This window comes from Podarcis vaucheri (genome assembly GCF_965113315.1).
Source record: "Podarcis vaucheri genome assembly, chromosome: 1".
Taxonomy (NCBI): domain Eukaryota; kingdom Metazoa; phylum Chordata; class Lepidosauria; order Squamata; family Lacertidae; genus Podarcis; species Podarcis vaucheri.
This window is the reverse complement of record NC_138759.1, coordinates 83,184,058-83,208,912: the sequence shown is the minus strand read 5'-3', so window position 1 is coordinate 83,208,912 and position 24,855 is coordinate 83,184,058. Positions and strand designations below refer to the sequence as shown.

The 24,855-nt window shown below is 43.2% G+C and overlaps 1 protein-coding gene and 1 long non-coding RNA gene across 4 annotated transcripts; one reads left to right on the top strand and one right to left on the bottom strand.

Moving 5' to 3' along the window:
• Window positions 1-760: 760 nt before the first annotated feature.
• Window positions 761-24,837, bottom strand: CPSF7 (cleavage and polyadenylation specific factor 7). Of its 3 annotated transcripts, XM_082221158.1 has the most exons (10): window positions 24,698-24,837; window positions 24,228-24,339; window positions 13,419-13,637; window positions 12,366-12,469; window positions 10,919-11,064; window positions 6,198-6,600; window positions 5,693-5,811; window positions 5,436-5,604; window positions 5,075-5,248; window positions 761-2,738 (listed from the first exon to the last, which is right to left on the bottom strand). In XM_082221158.1, the coding sequence occupies exons 2-9, from the start codon at window positions 24,279-24,281 to the stop codon at window positions 5,080-5,082; spliced, it is 1,383 nt and encodes a 460-aa protein (XP_082077284.1). In that variant the 5' UTR covers window positions 24,282-24,339; window positions 24,698-24,837; the 3' UTR covers window positions 761-2,738; window positions 5,075-5,079. The 3 variants fall into 3 exon arrangements, with proteins under 3 accessions (XP_082077284.1, XP_082077286.1, XP_082077285.1); XM_082221160.1 differs by lacking the exon at window positions 24,698-24,837 and having other exon boundaries at window positions 24,151-24,276; XM_082221159.1 differs by lacking the exons at window positions 24,228-24,339; window positions 24,698-24,837 and adding an exon at window positions 24,065-24,217.
• On the top strand, window positions 13,648-24,022 carry LOC309532029. Its single transcript, XR_014219527.1, has 3 exons — window positions 13,648-14,573; window positions 15,622-20,325; window positions 24,008-24,022. It is a non-coding gene; the product is annotated as an uncharacterized lncRNA (long non-coding RNA).
• Window positions 24,838-24,855: the final 18 nt, after the last annotated feature.

Genomic DNA, 24,855 nt, shown 5'->3' with positions numbered 1-24,855 from the left:
CCGCCAGTCACAGGCAAATGCCCTTTTATGACAAACCTTCAGGAAGGTGAAACACAAGCCATCTGTGCAAGCCTATGATCCCCAGAAACATTTCACTGAATACCACTAGCAATCAGGACAATACTGTACTCTTGTAACTGAACCTTTTCCTGCCATAGAAAGCCCTTATATGCTATTATATTTCCTTGCATCCTTGCCTGTAATATTCAATTTCACGTGAAAGGCACAATCCCCTTTCAAAGTGTTTGAGTTTCATCTGTTTCCATCATGGCTTCATTTCCCCATCTCTGTTCAGCATAATGCTTATGCCTTTTTATGAAACCTGTGATTTCTGTTCATGTTTTCCAGAGCAAATATTTTTTAAAGGAGCTCCTTAAAATGATGCTGAGCATCAAATCTTCATTCAGTGTACTGATTTCACACTGGCAGAAATTCTCAAGGGTCTCAAATCTTTCCTTGGCTTGCTACCAGACACTCCCCTTTAAATGGAGATGACTGAGAGATAGAAGCTTTTTTAAAAAATCATTTTAATATGTGTACATAAAGTGGGTTTGGAACTAGTTTAGCAATACATAAAACCATGGTTTTACAAGGGCTACTACCCAGCCAAAATATGGCACCTGTCTTATCTATCCATCCTCTTTTCCATATCAAGGTCTCCCCCCTGTCCCCCGCTCATATTTAGTGGAGATTCTAGAAAACAGCTCACCCAGCATTCAAAATAGTTACAAAATGAAAAGAAGCCATACAATGCAGTATAAAAGATTGACAATATCATCAAGTTTATTACACAATTTCCAACCTATCAGAAAAAGACAAACAAATCAAATCACGAAGAACAGGGGTGGGTGAGTTGAAAGGAACCAAGGCTATGTTTCTGTTGTTTCATTTCTTTCTTTTCTTACTTCCATTATTTCAAAACAAACTAAAAATGTCCATTATGTAAAAAGCAACTTTTCCAATCATCAATTTTTAATATATTTTACAGTTTAAGTTGTCACTCCATTGCTTACACAACTTTCCCCGTTTTATTTTTTAAAAAACCACATTTAGAGCTGAGCACCTCTGTGATCAACAGTACAAAAGGAGGTGCCACATCACACAAGAACATCCTTTGCCAGACACCACCCCCTCCGCCTTAGGCCACAACATTGTTCTGTGAGTCAAAACAGGGTCCTTCTACAAGGGAGGCTTCACCATGCAGCTGAACAATCACATTAAGTGTTCGTGAGCACAACAGATGCTTGGCCTCACTACTGAGATCCAGTTGCTGGAGACTGCATATTCCAGGGTGTAACGTGTTACCTTGATTTTAAGTAACTGGGTGCTCAGGCTAGGATGGAGCAATGAAAGCTGAAAATGAACACCCGTAGGGTTGCAACTCAAGGATGAGAGCTTAATCAAGAACTCTGCAGGTGCTTTTGTCCCATAATGCTCCAAACACGCAGGTTTTTGCTGCAACTGGTCTCAAAGGGCTGCCTGGTGACTAGAGTGGCTCCAGAAACCCTACTTACGATTACATAACACAGCTAAATATGGTGGTGTGAAGAGACGCCTCCCACTGTCTCTAATCGTCTCCCTAGACTGGCATGCCAGAGATCAGTGAGGTATGGTGCGATCTGAAGCAAACTCATGAGTGAACCACTCCAAAAAGGAATTCCTTTTAAAAGGAGGCAGGGGCCAAGGAAAGCTCTGGACCTTAAATCAACACGTTCAACAAGTACATCACATAGAATTTTAAAAATGCTTAGGGTGTGCTGCATTCGGTAACTTCCAGGTAGCCCCAGCTTGACTTTGCCCCTTTCCATTCGATGGTCTCCGTTCACAACACTTCCTCTACAACAAGGAAGGCGGCAATCTGGGAGGGGCTGGCCCCAGAAACAAAGGTTTACATCAGAAGTTACAACTGGAGCAGCTATTGCATGAAACAAAGCGAGGAAAAATGGTTAGCAAATCAGTGGAAAGCGGACCTGCAGTAGCCAGATCTATTTTTTAAGGGAGATTCAACGTTGCGAGCCGGTTGACCGACGCAGGCCCCTCTAGAAGAAGCCAGGTAGAAAGGAGGTGACATTTCCCCGCAACTAAAGGAGGAAGGGAGAAGAGGGGTGACCCGAAGAAGCAGCCAGCCTGCCTTCCATCCTAGCAGGGAAATACTGTTTTCTAAGCTGTGTACAACGGTGCTGGAGGGTGAGACTGAAGCTGCTTGGGAAAAAGGATCAGATTTAAGGAGGAATGGATGCCTCGATGCCTAAGAAAACAATGCAGTGTGGACCGTGGACACGAGTTCCGGGGAGAATAGGGTCAGACATCTCATACTGCGCTGAAGCACCAGTTTTTGTTGCAGGAGACGAGCTGGATGGGCTCCTTCCCCAGTGCTCCTAAAAAAGCCACGGAAAGGAAAGAGGCGAGAGACCTCTGTGGAAAGCACCATTCTCTTTGGGTCCAAGAATCCATGGATTGAAGTGGCCCCCTGGTCACGGTGGCTCAGACAACCAACCCCTCCCACCCTCCAAGTCATTCAGTGCTTCTCCATCAAGCAGCAGCGACAGCACACAGGCAGAGCTCAGGTCCCAATACCATGGTGTGCCAGATGGAGTTCTGCAGGCAAAGTCCCTTCCAAGGGGTCCGGAAAGAGCAGAGGGCAGTGGGAAGGAGGGGGTGGAGAAGCCTCCATATTTTAGTCTTGATTAAGGAGAGGAGATCAGAGTCCATAAAAACACTGAATGCTTCCCACGCTCCTAGAAAGAGACAAAACAAAATTGGAAAAGCCAGTAAGTTCTATAGCACTTTCAAAGAGGTTTGTTGAGAATTTTGTTCATTAACCCTGGACTGTAACTCCACGGGGAAGTTATTTCCACATGCAATAGGGAACCAAAGCTACAGGGTTGTCTTAGCTCATGGTTGAACTGGACTAGACTCAGCACTTTACCCACTGAATCAAACTTACTCTCAAGTCAGACTCATCGCCACCTTAGGTGCTAGTCACATTCATAAAGCAAAGAGGGTGGTGAGATTGCAAGGCTATGTTTTACTTATTTTTGTAGTTTCTACTCCACTTTTTATTCCAGGGCACCCAAGGCAGATTGCCATTGGAAAAAATTGGCTAATTTTCAAGTTAGAGAAGTTATTCTACCAATACTAGTCTGTGATGCTCCTCTTGAAATAAAAGATCTGAACTCTTTTTTTTTTTTTTGCAATTTCTCTCCCTTATGCTAGGTCTGAGAATTCAAAGTAGTATAAGTCAGCTGGATTTGTTGTTGGGTTTATTGGTTTGCTTTACAAAGAGGCAAACAAGACCAGCAAACATGAACACAGAGATGGTAAAAACTCTTCAAAGAGATAGTTACGTCTGTGAATCATAGCTGGGCTCATCAGGGATTCCATAAATCAAACACACTAATGATGACTGACTCTGAATTTAATGCTTGCAGAGGTACAGCCTCAGACACAATCAATACAGTCAGGAAGGGCAAAAGTAGCTTTCTGCACAAACTTAAAAACAAAACTGCCCAAGCACTCGCACTTTCCCATAGCATGGATGGGAGCAATAAGCCATGGAGATTGGCTTGTCATTAACATGCACATTGGAATCACAGCTTGTTTCTCTTGAACAATGGTCGGTAAGTCAAGAACAAACTTTGGATTGCGGATTGTGTCTTGATCAGATTATTGCTGTCATTCATGGCAGGGCAGCAGCAAACTGGCAGCTACTGAGCAGTTTGCATTAGCATGCTACTAGTTCACAGTAACCAGGACTTATTGCAATATATAGACTGGGCCCTTGACACATTTACCAGGGCGTCTGATTCTAACCTACAGAAGCACCGTAGTTTTGCTCCATAAGACGCACCTAGTTTTTAGAGGAAAACAAGAAAAAAAAAATATTCTGAATGAAACAGTGGATGTATGATTTTTGTGGTTCATGCTGTGGCCACAGACGTGTGATTTGACGGCGAGTTTGGGGTGACCCAAAGCAAAAATCCTGAGGATCCATGTGGACCTGTGCTTTGTAACCACATTTTTGCGCCATTGTGGCCCCACGCAACGGTGGGTGCAGGATTTTTTTTGGTGCAGGCTGTAGCCATGGACATGCTATGTGATCTGATGTGATTTCGGGTGACCCAATGCAAAAATCCTGAGGATCCATGGGCTTTTACCCCCCTCCTCCCAGGCAGCCTCCTTTATCACTAGCGTCCCTTATCTCCCTCCCGATCGCTTGCCAATCAGCTGCTTCCTTTCAACACTCCCTTCCCTCTTGTTTGCATTAGTGTCTTTTCCTTAGCTGGAGCAGTTTTTTGCTTATCCTTTTCTTCTAATTTCTCTCCTCAGTGCTTTAGTCTTCCTGTCTCCTCTCCTTCCAAGTTCGCTGTCTTTACCTCCCCCCTCCCAGACAGCCTCCTTTATTGCTAGTGTCCCTCATCTCCCTCCTGATCGCTTGCTGATCAGTGGCTTTGTTTCAACACCCACTTCCCTCTTTTTTTTTTTTTTTAAAAAAAAGCATGATCTGCTTTTCGCCCCTGGGCAATTCGGCTCCAGGGACCACAGACATCTTCCCTTACTTTTTAGGAAGAAAAAAGTGCATCTTATGGAGCGAAAAATACGGCAATCTACTGGTCACAGTACAAGGAATAAGGAAAAGTACCCTAACAAAATTGCATAGTTAGCCTGAGACACAGTTATTCAGAGCCCAGCTGAATATACTAAAAATCTACTAAGTTAGAAAATAAACAGCTCAAGCATGTACTCAAAGTGCAAGCCAATCAGGGAGCAGACAACTCCCTTATTTTTGAAAAATCTTACCTAGCAGAACATACTGCATGGAGAACACAATACAATATGTATTTGCCCTGGTAGCTTAAGATCCATGCATGACCAGTCCACTCACTGGAGAGAAGTGTGAGATTATGCCATGGAAAGTCTTCCAGGGTATAAGAGAAATCAACCTTACCTAGCCAGCATCTACAAGAGGGATGATACTCAACTTGAAGAGAAGGCGCTTTTTTTGGAAAGGAAAATACACTGGGTGGGTCTGGAGGGGATGGGAAAGGTAAAGCAACCTGGAAACATCTCTCACTTCTCTCAGTGATGTCGGTCTCTTTCTCTGTCCCTGTCTCTATGTCGCTCATGCTCCCGGCTTCTTTCCTGGAAATAGTCCTCATGCCGATCTTCATTATGGACGATGTCTCGGTGCCTCCTACTGCTCTCACGAGACCGACTGGGTGATCTATCCCGAGACCGGTGCCGTTTTCTGGAAAACAATGAGGTATCTAGTTACTGGCAAGCTGTAACAAGACCCTTTCCCCTACCAAAAGCACTTATTCCTACCTGGCTGTACAAAGCCCAGGAAGGGGACCAGAGCACAACTGAGACTCGCCCATCAGCAACATGAGCGACAGTAGCTGGATGACTTGGCAATAACTGTGCCTGAAGCTCACCTGGAAGAGCTGCTGCTGGTGCCCATGCTGTAAGACTTGGCTTCAATGCCATGAAGACAATCCTTGAGTGAAGAGATAAGGACTCTACACCGCTCATCATTTGCGACACGTGACTGTTTAATCACAGCGATGGCTGTGAGCAGGGTCTCAATGGCATCGCTGTAGTCCCCTGCAATATAACAGAGCAAAGGCGGCATGGTAAGAATGAGGCCAGGAGCGAGAAATGGCAAGAGGTAGCAAAAGCCAGCTCTGGTTACCTGCACTGGCACCAGACACAGCTTTGGAAATGGCACTGCTGGAAATTGCTCGATTCCTGTTCATGATATCCTCAAATTCAGCTTCACTGACAGGAGGCGGCAATGGGCCCAGTTCCCTGCTGTAGTACACAAACACACACCCATCACACACAGAGGATAAACAGCTTCAAGCAGAACTATGACACAGTTCCTTATTCATAGACATGGCAATTCAAGGCCTTTCAAAACAGCAATGTGTGGTTGACCAGGTACTGCCCCCCTCCCCAAAGCAGGCATTAAGTAGCATCCTTCAAGAACCAAGTTGTCAGCTGTCGTGCCCTAGAGCCATGCGAGGCATTTTCTACCACCAACGAGAAGGTGGTTTCATGTCTAGTTGAACCATCAATCTTTGCATAAAAACAAAATAACTAAGCCCTTGCTAAACAAGAGGCTTAGCTACTGTTCTTTGCACTGCTTAGCTTTGATTTTTTTCTTCTCAGATTCCTGGGAATGGGCTTGCTCTCACCTGCTGTGGTTGTACGCTGCAGAGGTCTTGTTATAGGTGTCTGGCGGGGGCCCCATGGCTGCATTGGGTGGGGGGAAGAAGGCTGGGTTGAGGTGCAGCGCAGGTGGCACGGCCCCAGGAGGTGGCACAGTGAGGTGTGGAGGAAGTCGAGGGGGAGGGGGCATGAGGTGTTGGTAGTGGATTCCTGGAGGGGGAGGGGGAACCCCAAAGCTTGAGGAAAGAGGAGGGGGTGGTATGGGTGGAGGTGGCAGCCCCATGAGAGGAAGCGCAGAAGGAGGGCGGTTGAAGAAAGGCAACACAGGAGGCTTCTCAATGCGTGGCGGCGGCACAGCATTCTCTGTCGGAGTGGCTCGGCCATCTACTGAGTCGGAGGAATCCCTTGAGTGAGCCCTCGGAGGCACCCCTGTCAGACATCACAGAAGAGGAAAAGCGCTCAACACTGTAGCAGTTGGGTAGGTCCGTTTTCTGACAAAATAACCCTCTCCCCGCTTTCCAGTAAGTACACCCATGTCAACCATCATGCCTCTGAATTGCAATAACACCTTGCCCAAATATCAGAACTCTTATCTCATACATGTGAGAAAAGGTGGGTTTCATCGGTATGTGCACACAGATTTTTGGGTTGATTTGGGCAAAGGTTGAGGTATCTAGAGAGATACCTTCCTGCTCTGGAACTGGGCATTCCCAGTCTTGGCCAAGAGATCTGTAAGAGCTCTCTTAAGTGTTGTGTGCTGAGTTGACAGAGATAGTTGTAACATGCACTGATTATGAAGAAGAAGAAGAAGAGTTTGGATTTGATATCCCGCCTTTCACTCCCCTTCAGGAGTCTCAAAGCGGCTAACATTCTCCTTTCCCTTCCTCCCCCACAACAAACACTCTGTGAGGTGAGTGGGGCTGAGAGACTTCACAGAAGTGTGACTGGCCCAAGGTCACCCAGCAGCTGCATGTGGAGGAGCGGAGACGCGAACCTGGTTTCCCAGATTACGTGACTACCGCTCTTAACCACTACACCACACTGGCTCTCAATTATGAGTCAGATGGACAGGCAGCATAACATGCTAAATCAATGCTTAACTTTAATTGCAATTTACAATAGCAGTGTGTCCAAACTGAACTGAGAACATTTCATTTACGGTCTTAGAATGTCTTGAGTGTATTTTACACTGTTCACTTTCAGTGAAATAAATTTTGCCTGAGCATTCAAGTAATACTTATCATTCATATAGTGCTTATAGTGTGTTCAAAATGCTTTATGTATTAGCACAGTAAACTTGCTAATAATCCTACTTGACAGGTCTTTATCGCAAAAATTGTAGATAGGTGTTTAGGCTGAAAAAGTGTGGCTTACCTAATATTACCTAGTGACTGAGCTTATAGCCAAGGTGAAATCTGAACTGGTGTCTATGTTGTTTACATCTCAGCCATAGTCAGTATGTTATATTATATATAGAGATATATTAAAATCATTTTTAATGTAACTGATTATAACATCACATACTATCAGAGACAAATGTATTGAACTTTCTCATTTAAGGAAAAGCAAAATCAGGAAGCTTCAAGAGAAAAGAACGAAAATGTGACAGACAGCATAAAAAATAATCAAACCATGCTGAATATAAGGGGAATATTTGACTAACCCACTCTTTGGTACAGTGACAACTAAAATAGACAGGCAATGCTGCATGAGCAGAGTTCAATGTGTTAATGGAAGCCCACTGTGCAAACGTAACACCATTTGATGACTATGAACTTGGAATGTTGACTTAATCCAAGTCAGAACATTTACACTTCTGATTCTGTGATCGACACATCTTGTTCAGTATAGTCTACACTGACTGGCAGTAGCTCTCTGGGACTTCAGAGAAGACTCTTTCCAATCCTACATGGCGATGCCAGGGATTAAATATGGAAACTTCTGCAGACAAAGCAATTGTTCTACCCTCTGAAAACTACAGGCAACAGTCACAAAACTGTACATGAATGGCCTTCTCACTGATCTAATTCTCTTAATAATGTGTCTGAAATTCTAGCTAACACTATACAAGCACTGGATTATGCAAGCATGGTCTTCAGTAAAATCACTAATTGGCTATAGTGTTATCCCTACTCCTTTCCTATTATAAGTATTCTAATGAGTGGAAAACTGAACATTCTAGCACTACACAATTATACAGAATCCTCAAGACCCATAATTTTGGGAGATATGCTTTAACTCCCACTCCTCCCCCTGTCCCCTGAAATAATGACCTCAGGAACCTACTGCTTAGTGAATACACTCAGCAGAACATTTGGTTATTTTAGTAGAATTCGTCAATAAAGTGAAATATTAAAACCTAATATGCCAATATCAACTACCTTGCAATATATGAGGATACGTTGCTTTATATAAAGGCAAATATCAACAGGCTTATATACATATTGCTGCTTTTAAGTCACTGAACTACTTACTGAACACCTACTGCAAACTGAGGGTTTTCCACTACATCCAGAAAATAATCAACATTTCCATTCTCATAGAATACAAAATGTAGATGCAGAGAAGTCTCTGAACCTTAATCTGTAATACAAACTGCATCTCCTACATAAATAAGCAACTGAAATAAGCAACTATCTGTGGAATGGAAGAAAACTTATGGTCCTTCTGAGAGCAATATAGTTTTAGATACATCAGCAGATCCTGACTAATGAATTAAACTAGATTCAGTTGTCATGAATACTTCTGGCTACAATTAAGAAATCAACATTCTTAATAAATGCAACGTTAGAAAAACAAGGGGACAATACCCAAGTACCGGAAGGCAATTAATACCATCCACCATTGCTCCACCAGGCCAGTTGCTTGGCCTCAAAGTCAGAAAGCTTCCTAAATCTGGAAACGTGACTCCTTTATTCTTCCCAATGAAGAGCTATTGACCCCAGAGAAATAATCAAGCCATGCTGACCAAAGTACTGTACTTAGAGTCAACTTTATTTGACACAAACCAAGATGGCAATAATATGGAAGGGCATTACAGGAAGTATTTACAAAGATTTACAATGTCTGCGTAAAGCAAAAATATATTATTTCAAAAACTCCAGGTTAAAAAAAGCTGTGTCATCTTAATTTAGAATTTCAATGTACAATAAGCTCAACTATAGTATGTTATGAGATTTGATACATTATTTTTTAAAGTTAAGACCTTTATTCAAGATAGAGAATCCAAAACATAATTGAAAGAAATCAATAATCAAAAGAACAAAAAAAATAATAATGGAGAGAATGTTGAGAAGATGGATTTTGAAACATATTGCGATCTTGTCCCAATGTGGCAAAATTAATTAATTGCAAATATAACTGAGAAACATTTCAAAAGAAAAAAACCATGATCATACAATTGCAATGACACACAATAATTAGGGACACAGAAATCTGTTATACCATCACCACATGTGACTTGGTGACAGCGTCTGGGATAATCTAATAACATTCATATTTCAAACGCAGCACGTGTCTGAATTACATTAAAAATTCACTTCATGGTCACCGAACGGAAGCCACTTTTAGGTTTCCTTTGTGATAAATAGGAGAGTGCAATAAAGAGAACTTCAAACGTTTAACTTGTGCATGTGTTTTTCTTTATCGTACTGGCTTGTCTGCTTTACAGTTCGCCACTTTGGGGGCTAGAGAGAGGCAGAGTGTAAATAAAATTACTAGAAACAACAAATTTGTATTTCTCAGGCCCTTTGGGCGAGGAATCACAAAGTGGTGGAAGTCATTAACGAAGGCCTTGTCAAAAATGGTGACGTGCCATGGTTACTGTCAGGCGTTGCCATTCACCAGCGCGACCTCCTAGTGAAGATAAGATAAGCCCCTTTAAGCAGTTTTTCACAGGGAAAAGCTTGATGAGGGCTAAAAGCAGCTCTGCTTCATCTTATGATTCAGCAACACTGACTGACCTTCCTACCACAGAGAAATGGACCACAGCACCATGACACCCCGTGGAGATAAGGGACATAGGACCAACATGACTTTCTGCACTGAAATTCAGTCAATTTCTAGGGCAGAACATGGAGGCCATTAAAATGTAGCTGTGCTAAAGCTGACAAGGCTGCAACTCCATATTCAGTTGAGACTATGACAGGATCATACAAAATGGTGGATCCTAACTGTCCAGATTAATTCTGCAAACAACAGAGGAAACTGTCCTCTTCTCCACTTACTAAGTCAGATAGTCCATTCAACAGCATACCTTTCACACAAATTGACAAACAGGGCCATCTATTATGGTCCTCCTTTGCCACCCTGGGCTCCTTTGGGAGAAAGGGTGGGATATGTGTTTTATAAATAATAGTAAATGAGTTATATGACCAAGAGGTAAGGCCCCAGCTGGAGCACTGCATCCACTACAGGGCACCTTACCTCTTCAGGGCTGCACAAATTCTGGAGAAGGTTCAGAGGGGAGCTGGGGGTGGTCCTAGCTATGGCAGCTTCAATAGCTTAAGCCCATTCAGTTTGAAGCGTGCCTCAAATCATGCAACATAGAAGGGGATAATAAAATCTACTTGGGCGTCACTCAGCAGCAACAGAAAAAGAAAATATACATGGACACTCCCTGGATATTCACACACATCCAAATTGTTTCTGGCTTAAAGCTCTGCTCAGGTTTCTCTATGACCTAACCAATGCCCTGTATTTCTGCCTTGTTCCCTACTTAGCAAACACAACCCCCATCTAAACTTACTTTTTCGAGCCTGAGCCTCAAACTGTGCAAGGTTCTGCCGGGTAGCCAACTTCACTTCCACTTTATCTCCATTGAGAGTCTTCCCTGGTAGCAGCTCCAGAAGTTTGTGGACGGAGTTCTCAGAGGCAACCACCACTTCTGCGTACCTGGTCACAGAGGAAAAAGAACTGAAGACTGTCAGCAACTTCTAGTAAGGAAAACCATCTAATCCAAGACAAGAAATCTTCCCCCACCCAAGGTCTACAAAATGTCACTGCTATGTAGCATTGGTGGGTGGGACGGGAGGAAAAATTAGACAGGGCCACACCACTCCCGCTCTCACCCCCCCCATCCTCATCTGCTCACACATATGAGCTCACATCATTACATTTATCTCTCTCACATACACACAGATGCATTGAGGGGAAACCCCCCATTTGTTCCTATGTGAGTGCCCCCCTCCTGGCAAATTGCAGGTGTGGGGGCCCAATCCATGTCAGGAACAAGAGGTAAGGGGTTTCATCCCTTTATCTCCCACTGCAGTACTTATCCAGATGAAGTTCCTGTGCCTCCAATCCGCTGCACTTCTGTGATAGCTTGGGAGACAGAGAGCTCGTTCCACCAGGGTTTGAAATTAGCGGGCACCAGTCACATTTTGCAATTGGCCTTTTGCAACTTGATGGAGATGTCCAGGCGCCACTTTTGGTGCCTAACATCTCCATCTGTCTTTGTTTTTTGCTGATGCCCTGCTGCTAGGTGAACCAGGTGTTTGGCAGGGTAGAGAGGTAGCAAAAGACTTGTCTTTTGCTGCCACACTACACTGCATATCTCCTGAGTCACCCAGCAGCAATTTTAATTTTTATTGCTGTGGGGCTGCCTGGTCTGGTGAGGGGGGGGGGGAGCAATAAAAATGGCCCACTACACATTTTGGTTTGGCACCCACATGGCTCCTAGTATTCCTATCCCAGTTTCTAACACTGTCCTCCACAGCCAGCCCAGGAGCCAAGGACAAGAGGCTGTGGAGGCTGGATGGGAATCCTCTGACGGCCAGATGTGGCCCACAGGCCCAAGGTTCTCCCATTCCTGATTTGATTGATTTCTCAGGCCAACCCCGCTGTCCACAAGCACAGTGTCATTAACAGTGCAGAATTTTCAGCTCCATGCCCCCCAAACATAAAGCTGTCATTAAGAGTAGCAGCAAATAGCACATTGACAAGGGATCGCTCTGCAGAATCGGACAGAGCCCACCACCTTCATGAATCACATATAACAAGTAGTCATTTAGTTTGAAGGCAGTGGCATCCAAACCGGACAGTAACAGGGACTTCTAAGGCCACCTTAAAAAAATAGCAAGAAAACCAGACTTATGTGCACACCATTAGCAACCACACTGGTCCCTAGATCATTCCTCCCACAATTACAGCCCCTCATGATGGGTCCTTTTATGAAGCAGTCTTGGAGTGCTCACCCTTTGGACTGGCCATTGGCTCTGTTCTCAGCAAACTTGAGTTCCACCACATCATAAACACCCACAGAACGGATTATTCGGGTCAGCTGCTGGTCAGTTGTCCACTATGTATGAAGAAGCAGAAAATTACATTATAACCTGAAACCTTTTAGAGAACCCACATCACCTTATATTAGTAAGAGAACTCGTCCTTCTCAAGTTCCTATACTGTTCCTGGTATAGTCTAATGAAGGAACATTTGATTAAAAGCCCTCCCACTACAGTCACTTTTGGAGCTGCAGATGTGTGAGCGCATACATGTGTGAACATGTATCTTCCTAGAAGATGAAAGTTCTAGACAGACCTAAGCAATTGAAGGAGTAGCAGCAGCAGCAATCCCTTTCCCAACACATACCACAGGTATTCAAGAGAACTGCGTGCACTTAGGGCAGTGATAAGTCTACACACCCTAAATCATGACACAGCAGGGCCAATATGACTTACTCAGGTCCTAAGAGATTAATTCATAGGAGAAAACTCTCATACCTGTATGCCGGCTACAGAAAATTTTGTGAAAATGTCTGTATCATGGCAGTTTAAGGGTCCCAATTCTACTATTATCATATTTTCTGATGTATCTTAAATGTGTTAAATCCTCTTCTCTTAAAAGTTACCCTGCTAATGCAAGAGCATCATATTCTCCAACTCTGAGGTGTGCTGCTTTTTAGCATAGTACGGAATACTTGCTGGAGAAAATTCATCCACAGTTGCTGCAGCTTATTTATTTGAAGCCGTTGTTGAGTCTTTGTGAGAAAAGCAGGATAAAAATGTCCTAAATAAATCAATGTGTCATAACGAACAATGCTTCTAGTTATTTATCCAATGTGTTGTGAGGACTGAGGTTGGCAAGCAGCATAAAACCTACCTACCCACCCACATGGGACACTACACTCTATTAACATTAAAGAACAGTGCACCTGTAGTAAGATTAAAGTGCAGATGCAGCCTTTCCACACAAATGTTTTATTTTTGTTAGGCCCTTTACTTTCTGCTCCGATTATGGAACGCACTCACCCAAGAGAAGCTGCCTACATAAACAGCAGCCCTCTTATTACGCAGCCCACTGTAGGTATACAGGATAGCAGGTGATTTGCTGTTTGGCTTAGGAGACTGCTCTTGCCGGTTTTCGGGTGGTGGCTCGGAGCTGCTAGGGCAACTTTCAGAAGGTTGTGAGCTGGCAGCTAGCACGTCGTCATATAGATCCATCTGGTCAGCATTACTAAACTCAGAGTCCTAGAAGACACAAGATATCACTGAGCACACGCAGAGGCAAAGCAGGGCCAATCCACATTCGTTCTTTTCGTCACAGAATAGTAGCACACCTGTATCAAATAATAAATTCTAGAATTTAAGTAATAACGTAAAACCTGCTTCTCAGAAAGAAGCATGCTCTTTTTGCTAGTTGCAAGGAAGAGCAAAGAGGACTAGCTATTTCATGTAGCCCCAAGCACCCCATTGTTTTCTCTGAGATGAGGAGAATGCATGTTTCACTGCCATCTATTACTGCACAAGACGTTTTGCCTCTCCATTCTTTGTGGAGGACTGGGTAATCGAACGGCATTTTTACACCCTCCCCCTCCCCCCAATCTACACTGTGTGCAGACCCACCTCATTTTCCTCACTGCTCCAATGAGGAGTGTTTCCTTGTTGCATATATGCAGTGAAGGAGACTATCATATATAGCATAACCACCAACCTCTATAAGAGGCCACTCAACTTGGCAGAAAGGCCTCTTGGTTTCTTTCCCTATTTTGGATTATTTGAGCAGTATCATGCTGTAGGCTGTTGATGAAAGGTGATCAGGTTGTGTCAAGGTTTATACTGAACCCCGCTAGAAATCAGCCTCTACATTTTTCTTCAGAGGAGTTAGGTATCATGCAGTATTATTTCATCCTCACAACATTTAAAGAGTCACTATCAGAAGCAAACAATTATATTGGAACTCTAATGATATTTCACTGGTCTTCTGAAAATGTAGTTATAGTCTACTGTGATTCACACTGCAATCCTTTGCTAGCTAAAAAAATGCACCGTAAAAGAATTCTAATGCATGAATATGCACCTTATGCACACACACATGTATAATTCCTGTCAGCCTAAAGTTATCTAGAAGCTGGAATGCAGTAACAATGGGATATAACTGTAGATTATATATATATATATGCTTTCGTAGATTTTCACGGGTACAGGAATGCAGGTTTTGGTGTCTTCGGGTGTCTTCCCGTGTAAGAGTCGGGGTGTCTGTGCGACGTTTCGACGAGGTCTCACTCGTCATCTTCAGGCTGGTGCTTTCGGCTTCTTGTTACTGGAACAGAGCAGAGTCTGGTGTTTGAGTTCCTATAAATACTGTTGAGGGGTGTGGTGTATAGCCTCCAACGTTCTGGGCAGAGAGGAAGTTCCTAGATTAGTGTGCCTTTTCTTCTTTTGTTCCTTAATTACTTGAGGGATATCTTGGGTGATTTCATGAGTGATATTCTGAATATCATTGGGTGGGTCATTAAGTGTAGATTAGTTGCTAAAGCTTTCGTGTCTTGACCTCTTGAGCTTGTGAAGAGTTTTTCTGAGAAGATGGCTGTGCTGCATTTAGTTGTGCTCTGGCTTGGCTTCGTGTATAGGGGCGAGCTATGGTTTTGTGCCTTGTGCCAGCCAGATCTGTGTAGGGATTGCTGCACCCCCCTGCAATCCCTACACAGATCTGGCTGGCACAAGGCACAAAACCATAGCTCGCCCCTATACACGAAGCCAAGCCAGAGCACAACTAAATGCAGCACAGCCATCTTCTCAGAAAAACTCTTCACAAGCTCAAGAGGTCAAGACACGAAAGCTTTAGCAACTAATCTACACTTAATGACCCACCCAATGATATTCAGAATATCACTCATGAAATCACCCAAGATATCCCTCAAGTAATTAAGGAACAAAAGAAGAAAAGGCACACTAATCTAGGAACTTCCTCTCTGCCCAGAACGTTGGAGGCTATACACCACACCCCTCAACAGTATTTATAGGAACTCAAACACCAGACTCTGCTCTGTTCCAGTAACAAGAAGCCGAAAGCACCAGCCTGAAGATGACGAGTGAGACCTCGTCGAAACGTCGCACAGACACCCCGACTCTTACACGGGAAGACACCCGAAGACACCAAAACCTACATTCCTGTACCCGTGAAAATCTACGAAAGCATATATATATATATATATATATATATATATATGAGAAATCCAGCATTATGTAGAGTGGTATATAAACTTTTCATCTTCCCACGCAACATAATCTGACCCAATTTGTATACACAGCAGCAGCTAGAACATAAAGCTTGTACTGCCTTTTAAAACCAGGGTTATTTTTCAGATTTTTTCCTCTTTTCCTTTATGCCAGTTTTAATATGTGTGTCTGTTTATATACTCAAAGTCGCTTTGTGTTCCTCTGATAAAAAAGCAACTAATAGATTGAATAACTAAAACAAATACACATTACTATTACTGTAATTCACAGATTATTGTAAGGTATGGCTTCCCACTTGAAGGATTCTTCAATGTTTTAAACTAGCAAGACTGCAAAAACTCATGCAGGATATAAACAATCAAATTCTAACATTTGTTATGGGTCTGAATTCAACTATTTGGGCTATGTTATCAAGAACATCAGAATTCTGGCATGTACTGGATCATGGTCACTGTCTAATTTCAGATGGAAGTGCTTAACTCCACTGAAATCAGTCGAACTTTTAATCACAGTTAGCCTGTTACATAGTTTTCAATGGGCTTTAGCCTGAGTATGCTAAATTGGATTAAAGTAAATATATTGGGATGCAGGTCACAACCATTTGTTGGTTTCATAGAACTAGAGATATGCTTGTTACATTCCAATTATCTAGAATAAAAGAAACTTGGGTGTTATTTTAAACATAACAGCAGCTCCTGCTTCAAGCAAACTTTATAAAGTCAAATACTGGGAAGTCTTCAAGTAGAAAGTGGTACATGCTACAAAAAATTACTAGCAGCAGAAACAGTTTTACATAGTAGTACGAGACAAATCTGCAATAATGAATGGATATTACGCATAAGAAAAAGAAAAGTTACTACTAAACAAAATGTTATCAATTAAGAACAGCAGTGATATTAAAGGGTGATAGGAAAATCAAGTCACTTCAACATCTTCAAGCTATCAGCACTTCAAGCTATTTTTAGGATACCTCTTAAATCTGCAAAGCAGAAGATTGGAAACTTACTTATTGTTAGCTTCCTGACATCAAGAAAAATATATTTAGATTTCCTCAGTAAAGACCACAGTACAGCTTGTGATACTCACTTTCAACTAAACTAAGACGGTAGGGGCACAAGGCCACTGTAGCCTTGTAGCAAATACTGACTGCCATTGCAAGGCAATGAAAAGCCCACACCATCAGAAGAATGTCCCCAATAGCCTCCAGGAACCTAAGACAGAATCACATAAGCTACAGGGGAGGAGAAAACAGTGCATATCCAGCAACACCACCCACACATATACTACAAAGTAGTTTCCTGATTAGGATCATCAGGAACAAAGGTAGTGGCTGTTGATGATGCTATTGAAACCTTCCAAAGATCATGTTAAATGTGTTTGCAAGCATTCATGTGAGCAAGACCTGCACATTATTGGTTATCTGGTCATGTCTCACACAGGTAACACCTTTTATTTTATTTGCTGTATTTCTGGGCAGTTATTGAACCATGCAATAGGCCTGACACAAGAGTTCTTCCCTACACACAATACAGTATAGTCTCAATAAATAATACAGACCTATTTATTTTCAGCAACTTCCCTGCAACACCTAGAGATTCTTTCCACTGGCCACGGTTCCCAAGGAGACAGTGCTACACGTTGTGTCTCTTCAGACTCAAACTGCATTCTTTTGATACTACAATGCTGATATCCCCTTTTTCAAGGCAAGAGGGAATTCCAGAGTTTATTCATTTCTAATTCCACAAATAGAGAGTTGATGATTTACACAGTTTCTCCCTGCATCCTAGATGGCTCTCAATTTTTTCCTTTTTTGCCAAACAATATTTATTGGAACTTGAAAAAGTGAATCAAGACCATTAGATGCAATTGGTAAACCAGAGACACAACAGTATACAATTTCTTTTTTAGCAGTATAGGAAGAGATTTGGGGTTAATTTTTGTTTTACCCCTACCCTAGTACTTCCAGGAGGAGTCTCCTGAGAGTCCCATGGACTGCAAGAAAATCAAACCTCTCCATTCTTAAGGAAATCAGCCCTAAGTGCTCACTGGAAGGACAGATCGTGAAGCTGAGGCTCCAATACTTTGGCCACCTCATGAGAAGAGAAGACTCCCTGGAAAAGACCCTGATGCTGGGAAAGATTGAGGGCACAAGGAGAAGGGGACGCCATAGGACGAGATGGTTGGATAGTGTTCTCGAAGCTACCAGCATGAGTTTAACCAAACTGCGGGAGGCAGTGGAAGACAGAAGTGCCTGGCGTGCTCTGGTCCATGGGGTCACAAAGAGTCAGACACAACTAAACAACAGTACTTCCAAGTGAATCAGGAACTGTTAAGACATTTTTCAGAGTGAGTTTTAAAACTTTTGGAGTAAGAAAAAGCTCCGTATAGGAAATATGCAGCTGGAATTTCACCGGCTTCATACTTTGCTTTTCATTACTTTGGACCCTTTTCAAATTTGAAATATGACTATCTTTTTCTTTTTACAATCAGAGTAAAGCTCAATTCCATGGAAAGCCTGACCCTTTTCTTCAAAATTTAAATGCATGAGGCTTCATCAAGAGTTTCCCTTCATTTGCGGAAGGGATGGCTCCCGCTGGAGGGAGGCCGAGATGGCCATTTTTGCTGATTTCCTCCTGCTGCCACCTCCCATGCGGTTCCAAAGGGTCTTCCTCAACACCCTCGCCTCAGAGCAGTTTTTCAGGGGGCAGGAAGCATCAGTGGAGATTGCTTTTCCTTTCCTCCAATGGGAGCACAGATTGAGCGAAGTTCTGCCTGCAGGAACTCTGGACCCAAGCCATAGTATGTGCTTCTTTACTTCTGCATGGCACAGAGGCTTTGAATTCTCTACAATGTGTATTTTTCATGAAGCTGCATTTGCAACACATTCTTGCTTGCACTCTGAATCTGAAGAGGAAACAAATAGTTTGCTGAAACTTTGATCAAATCTTTAGCCTACTTCCATACATTGAGATTTCCATTTCCCAAACTTGATCCTAGAACACAGTGCTATATTCTTGGCTCAACTATTAATTTATTGTAAAAACCTATAACCTGTCTTTAAGGGGGGGAAATGGAATCAGGGTGGTTTCCAAAACAAAGTTTCATACAATATCTAAAAACATAAAAGAGCAGCAATTCTAAAAAATAGTGGTAATGAGCAATTGTTAACATGCCAGGTCGAAGAATATAAGTAATTCCTGAAAATCACATAAAGGCACAACATTAAACAAATTAAACTGAGAGTGGGGAGAAGACAGTCAAAAGTCTTCTTAAAGAGTCATGTTTCTGCCTGCTACTTAAAAACAGTGTGAAGGCCTGACTGATCTCACTGGGTAAGGTATTTAATAAGGTGTGTGCCACAACTGAAAAGGCTCTAAGTTGACAAAGGCCTCCAGATGAATCCCTACATACAGTAAGCTCCCTACATACAGTAAGGCTCTTGGTCCAATTGTTCCTGTTATTTAGTCATGTCTTCTCTAGTTCTTCAGTGGATTCTCTTATGGACAAGAAAGCTTACAGGCAACTTTTGCATCTCTGGGTCCAAAGGTGTATTCCCACATCCATGTAATACTACTGCACTAATGAAGTTGTGGTGTGCAAATCCTAATGCTGCTAAGATGGAAGAAAAGGAAACTAATGAAGAAAAAAAATATGTTGCTCATTAGCATTCTATCCAAGGACCATGAGTGTACATTGATAACCATCATACTACCTCATAGGAAACAGCACACACCCTCCATCGTTAGACAAGCATGAATAACCCTCCTGCCAAAACACACAGGGACAGAACTCTGAAATGAAAGGGTTAGCGTATAAAGACAACCCATTGAAAAGCTATGGGAACCAAGTTACTCTTAAATGAGGGGAAATAACATGGGCAGCAGCATCCATTACATCAGAACCCACTCCAGAGAGGATCTGGGACTGGGCCATAGCTGAAAGGTAGAGCATCAGCACTGCATGCAAAAGGTCAATCTCTGGCATACCAGATAGGGTTGGGAGATACCCTCGTCTGAAAATTCAGAGAGCCACTGCTAGTCACTGTAGACAATACTGAGCTACAGAGACAAATGGTCTGATTTAGTATAAGGCAGCTTCCCATGTTCCTCAAGCAGAGGTTCAGGTACAGCCCCAACTGAAAAAAAGAGCATAGCTAATCATCATACTCTTGAACAAGCACATGGAATCACAAGGTGCCACACACCAAACACGTAACCAGACTCAGTACATAAACTATTCTGGAATACATGTATTAAAAAATATGAGCTCTATGCACACAACCTGATCAGACTGGTAGGGCAGATCATGAACTGGGAATTCAGCTTCTAATGTGAAGACAGTTCCCTGCTATCCATAGTGGGGAAAACACGTGATAACTGATAAGTTTTGCACCATGGAAAGGAGCCCTACTCCTACACAAATGGAACATTTACACCTGCACATAGCTCACATCTGTCAAAACCATTGTGGTGGTGCAACTCTGCACTTGTGTAGCAGCCATGAGATGTCACAACTATGGCTATGGGTGAGATTCAAATAAGAAAAATAAAGGAAGAAAGGGCAGGTGTCCAATGTTTACTATGTTTTCAGGCTCTCCAGAAGCAGCCTGTCTCATTGCTCAGTACAAACAGCTAAGAAGTTTAACTCCTGTACTTACAAAAGGAGATGCACACTAGTAAGCAGGTTCCCATGAAAAGTAAGCAGTGTGGGGAATAAGCCATACATAGTAGCTCTATAAGACTCACTTTTTCCCTCCTAAAAAGTAAGGGAAAATGTGTGTGCGTCTTATGGAGCGAATGAAGGCTGCACAGCTATCCCAGAAGCCAGAAGAGCAAGAGGGATCGCTGCTTTCACTACGCAGTGATCCCTCTTGTTGTTCTGGCTTCTGAGAGTCAGAATATTTTTTTTCTTGTTTTCCTCCTCCAAAAACTAGGTGCGTCTTATGGTCTGGTGCGTCTTATAGAACGAAAAATATGGTAACCCACCACAAAACACCACCATCCAAGTTGAAGTTGCTATCCACAGCCAGAGTACGCCCCCCCACCTGCCCCCAGGGAAGCTCCATCCATGTATACGGTGAAGAAATGGGGAGTACATTTTCACTATTATTCTTATCCTGCAACAGATCAAGTGTGGCTGACGACATCATTGGCAATACATGATGAAGAAGCAACTATAGGCCTATAAATACTGTTCTTTCTTTCTCACCATGTACACTGATAAGGTGACATTCAAATCATACATTTAAAGCACTCTTGAGGTGCTGAAAGTTGTTAGGAGACTCCTATTCCCTTCCCATAACTTCAATTCCTAGAGTTCCCTATGAAGAGGGGCTGATTGTTAAACCACTGTGGGAACTGTGGTAGCTCTGTGAGGGGAATGGGGATTTCCTAACAATTCTCAGCATGCTTAATAAACGACAGCTCCCAGAATTCTTTGGGAGAAGCCATGACAGTTTAAAGTGGTATCATAGTACTTTAAAAGTATGCTGCGAATGTGGCCTAAATCTATCCAATGGGGAACAAGCCAATATGGGTGAAGACTAGGTAAGCACACATTAAAGAGGAGAGTGGCTGAAGGCATACAGAATGAAGTGTATGGTAGGCAGAAATACTACAGGAAACAGACATAGCACACACGATAAATGTGCACAAAAGTCATATAAAGTTTTTGAATTATGTAACAAATACCTGAACAAGAGGATTTGGTCCTCAGCATATTTTATGTTTCTCCTCTTGCCACAACTAGGAGTTTCAAATAAATATATAAAACATATTTGTCTGAAAGCTATAATGGTGGCATCTACACCAGTGATTTGTTGTAATTAAAACTTTTTCAGGGTAGAACACCTTCACTAGAACAGATTACCAAGTTTACAAGAACAATCCTTTACTCTAGAAAACTATTGTAGAAATATGAAAAACTCTTATAGATAAAATTAATTCATTACATACTCGTGTTATACTTCTTTTACTCTTGATAGGGAACAGAATATTTAAAAATGGGGTACTATAGGCAAAATACAATAAATTTTCTCTGATCAAGTGGAACATTTAACATACACCCCACGCCTTCCAGAGACAAGCATCCATCCATCCAATGCTTCCAGAGATGAAATGTGGTCATTACCTAGAGCCATGCAGTCAGAAAAAAGAGTTAGTGCAGCAGCAGAAACCCTGTGTGATGTTGCAACAACTTCACCAGCATTCATATATTCAAAATTACTGAAAACAGCTAAGTGCCTTTGCACTAGTTGTGAATGCAAGAGGGCATGTACATGAATACACCTGAATGTACACCTGACATTGGAGGGAATTTGCACTGGGCACCCCTAACGTCAACCCAAAAAAGGAAATCTTCCTACACATCCCAAACCAAGATACAGGAAAGCTGACATATAGGTATTAATTGTCTCTTGTACACCAATCAATCTAGTGCTATAATCACATACAGGGATACATAATGAACATAAACTAGAACCCTTGTGAAATGAAACTTATGCATAGTAGTAAATAAATCAACAGGAAAGAATGGGTGTGACCAGGAATTAATGACGGGACAAAATGGAGATGCTTGGAGGTGGCAAGATCAAACTTGGGACCTTGGCAATATAAACTATATGCTTTATCTTTACCTGGAGTAAGGACTATGAGTACTGCACATGTAGGAAGCCTGTGACCCCCCCCCCCAGATGTGCTTAACTACAATGCCCATCATCCCTGAGCACTAACCAGGACAGAAGGTAGCAGAGGGGCCCTAAAGCATATGGAGCTATATGTTCTTCAGCCCAGGTTTGTAGGAATATTGGGTGCTGGTTTAAGGCAAGTCAGACCACTGTCCATATAGCTTAGTATTTGCTAGACTAACTGGCAAAGGTTCTCCAGGGCTTCAGACAGCACTCAGTCACTATCTGGAGATGGCAGGGACTGCTCTTGGGACCTCCTGCGTGGTTTGTTGTGCTCTGCCACTGAACAATGCCACTAAAGGAGTTATTATGAACAAACTGGCTGCTGGTTGCCATGTTTCTGTGGTTACAGTATAATTCTGTTCAGTGTAAGTTTGGTTCCAGTCCTACTGCTTATGGAATTGCATGGCCTTCTTAATGTTCTATTTAAAGTAATACATAAACACACACTTGAAACACATGTGGGTGTTTATTTCTATTTATTTATGTATTTATAATCCACACTTTCATCAAAATATACCAAAGTGGTTAACAGCATATAAAAATAAAAGCAGCAAAAGGCATCAATAAAACATCATTAAAGAGAAAAATTGTATTGCAAAGGCCTGTACTGTTTAGGGTTTTGTGAATTAATGTAAGTACCTTGAACCTAGGCAGGTAACAAACAGGCAACCACAACAGCTCCCTCAGCAGAAGTTGTATGTTGCTCCTTTGAGCAGTCTGGCCACTGCATTCTGCACAAATTGAAGCTTCCGGACTAGATAAAGGGTAGCCCCACATAAAGTGTGCTACAGTAATCAAGCCTTGAGGATTGAAATCAATAGGAAACAATATACACCACAAACCAGATTTGATTTCTAGTGCAATGCACTCTCACACAAAGTTAGTACATCAGACAGAAAAGGTTATCCTGTCTTCCCACTTCTTTCTCCCATTAAACACAGTCATTTCAATAACTAAGATGACCCAATTTATAATTGTAACAAAAAATATTAGGTATAAGAAGGCATGAAACGTGGGAAGTAGAACTGTAAGGTGGACTAAAGTTGCTGTTACCTACACCCCTAACATCACTTAACTGTTCACTTTTTAGGCTATAAAGAATATGTACTGCAAACAATGTGTGCACAAAACTGAAGGATCTTTTCCTATGAAGGTGCTAGTATTGCCTGTGATGAACTGCATAATTGCCTGTCAGTTTCCATGTTTAATTTTTTTGTGTCAATGTGGTGCAGCGAATGGGACAGAATACTATGTAACTTGAAATCACATGCAAGAGCTACTGTACCAACCATCTTGGTCTGCTCACTGACCCAGTTTACATATTTCTAAAAGATTCAGCATCCTCAACTGTTATGTTAACTTGATTCCAGGAAGGCGTCTCTCACTTGAGAGACTACGGAGACTAACATGCTATTACTTTCTATTTCTATCATGCTGTAACTTCCTATTTCTTTTTTTAAAAAGGAAGCCTTCATACATTCCAAAACACACACGCACAAATAGTGATTCAACATTTCTTCCAACATGCATTCATTTGGTTCATGAGGTTTTCTTTCCTGTAGAGTAAAACAATTCACACCAATTGGCAAATGTGAGGAGTTTATTAGGAAATCTCCAGTTATAACGCTGATTTAACACTATTCACTTCTCACTCAGCGAACTTTTCACACAACGGAATTTGCTTCTACAGAGATTTTCGTATTTCTACCGTGCAAGGAAAGGATGCTCCAGCAGCCTAACAACGCACCTGAGGACAAACCTCTCTTTTGAGACCTCAGCACGGGCCGAAGTTTCGGGGCTCGTGGAGAGTTCGCCTCTTCTTCTAGCGCTCACCTGCCGCCCTTCCACATCCCGCCGAGACGGTGGCGCAGCCCTTACGCCCACCCAGCGGGGTCCGCAGCCGCGCTCACCTGGTTAAACTCTTCGTCGGCGTAGATGTCGATGAGGTCCACTCCTTCCGACATATTTCTCCAGAGGAGCCGCCGAGAGAACCGGGGGTGGGGGGGAGAAGAAAGAGCCGCACTGCGGGGGTCACAGAGCAAAGAGAAAGGGGGAAGGAGACGCAGGTTAGTGAGATCGCCGCCTCACGCGGCCGCCGCCGGCAGAGCCCAGGCCCGTTCCCGCGCAGCCCCGCTCCGCCGAGGATCCCGCGCAGGCGGCCCCGCCCCCCTCGCCGCCTCAGTGCCACTTGGACGGCGGGACCTTCCACCGGCAGCGGAGAACCCGAGAGCCGGGCCGCCGCCGCCTCCCTCCCCGCCTCCCCTCCTCCGCGGGCCGCCATAACTGCGCGCGCCTGGACGCTCGCGCCCGCCATCGCCTCCTTTTTCCCGCGCTGCGACGGAGACACGCCGCCGCCGCTGCCCACTTCCCCCGCGCTCACCCCGGCCACGAAGCTCCGCCGCCTCCCCGGCGCCGCTCGGGGCCCGTTATACTGCTCAAGGCCTAGCAATCCCAGGCAGGCCCAAAACGCGCGCGCGAACCCCCACCCCCCCTCGTCCTCGGCCGCCTCCTCCTCCTCCTCCCCTCCTCCTCTCACCG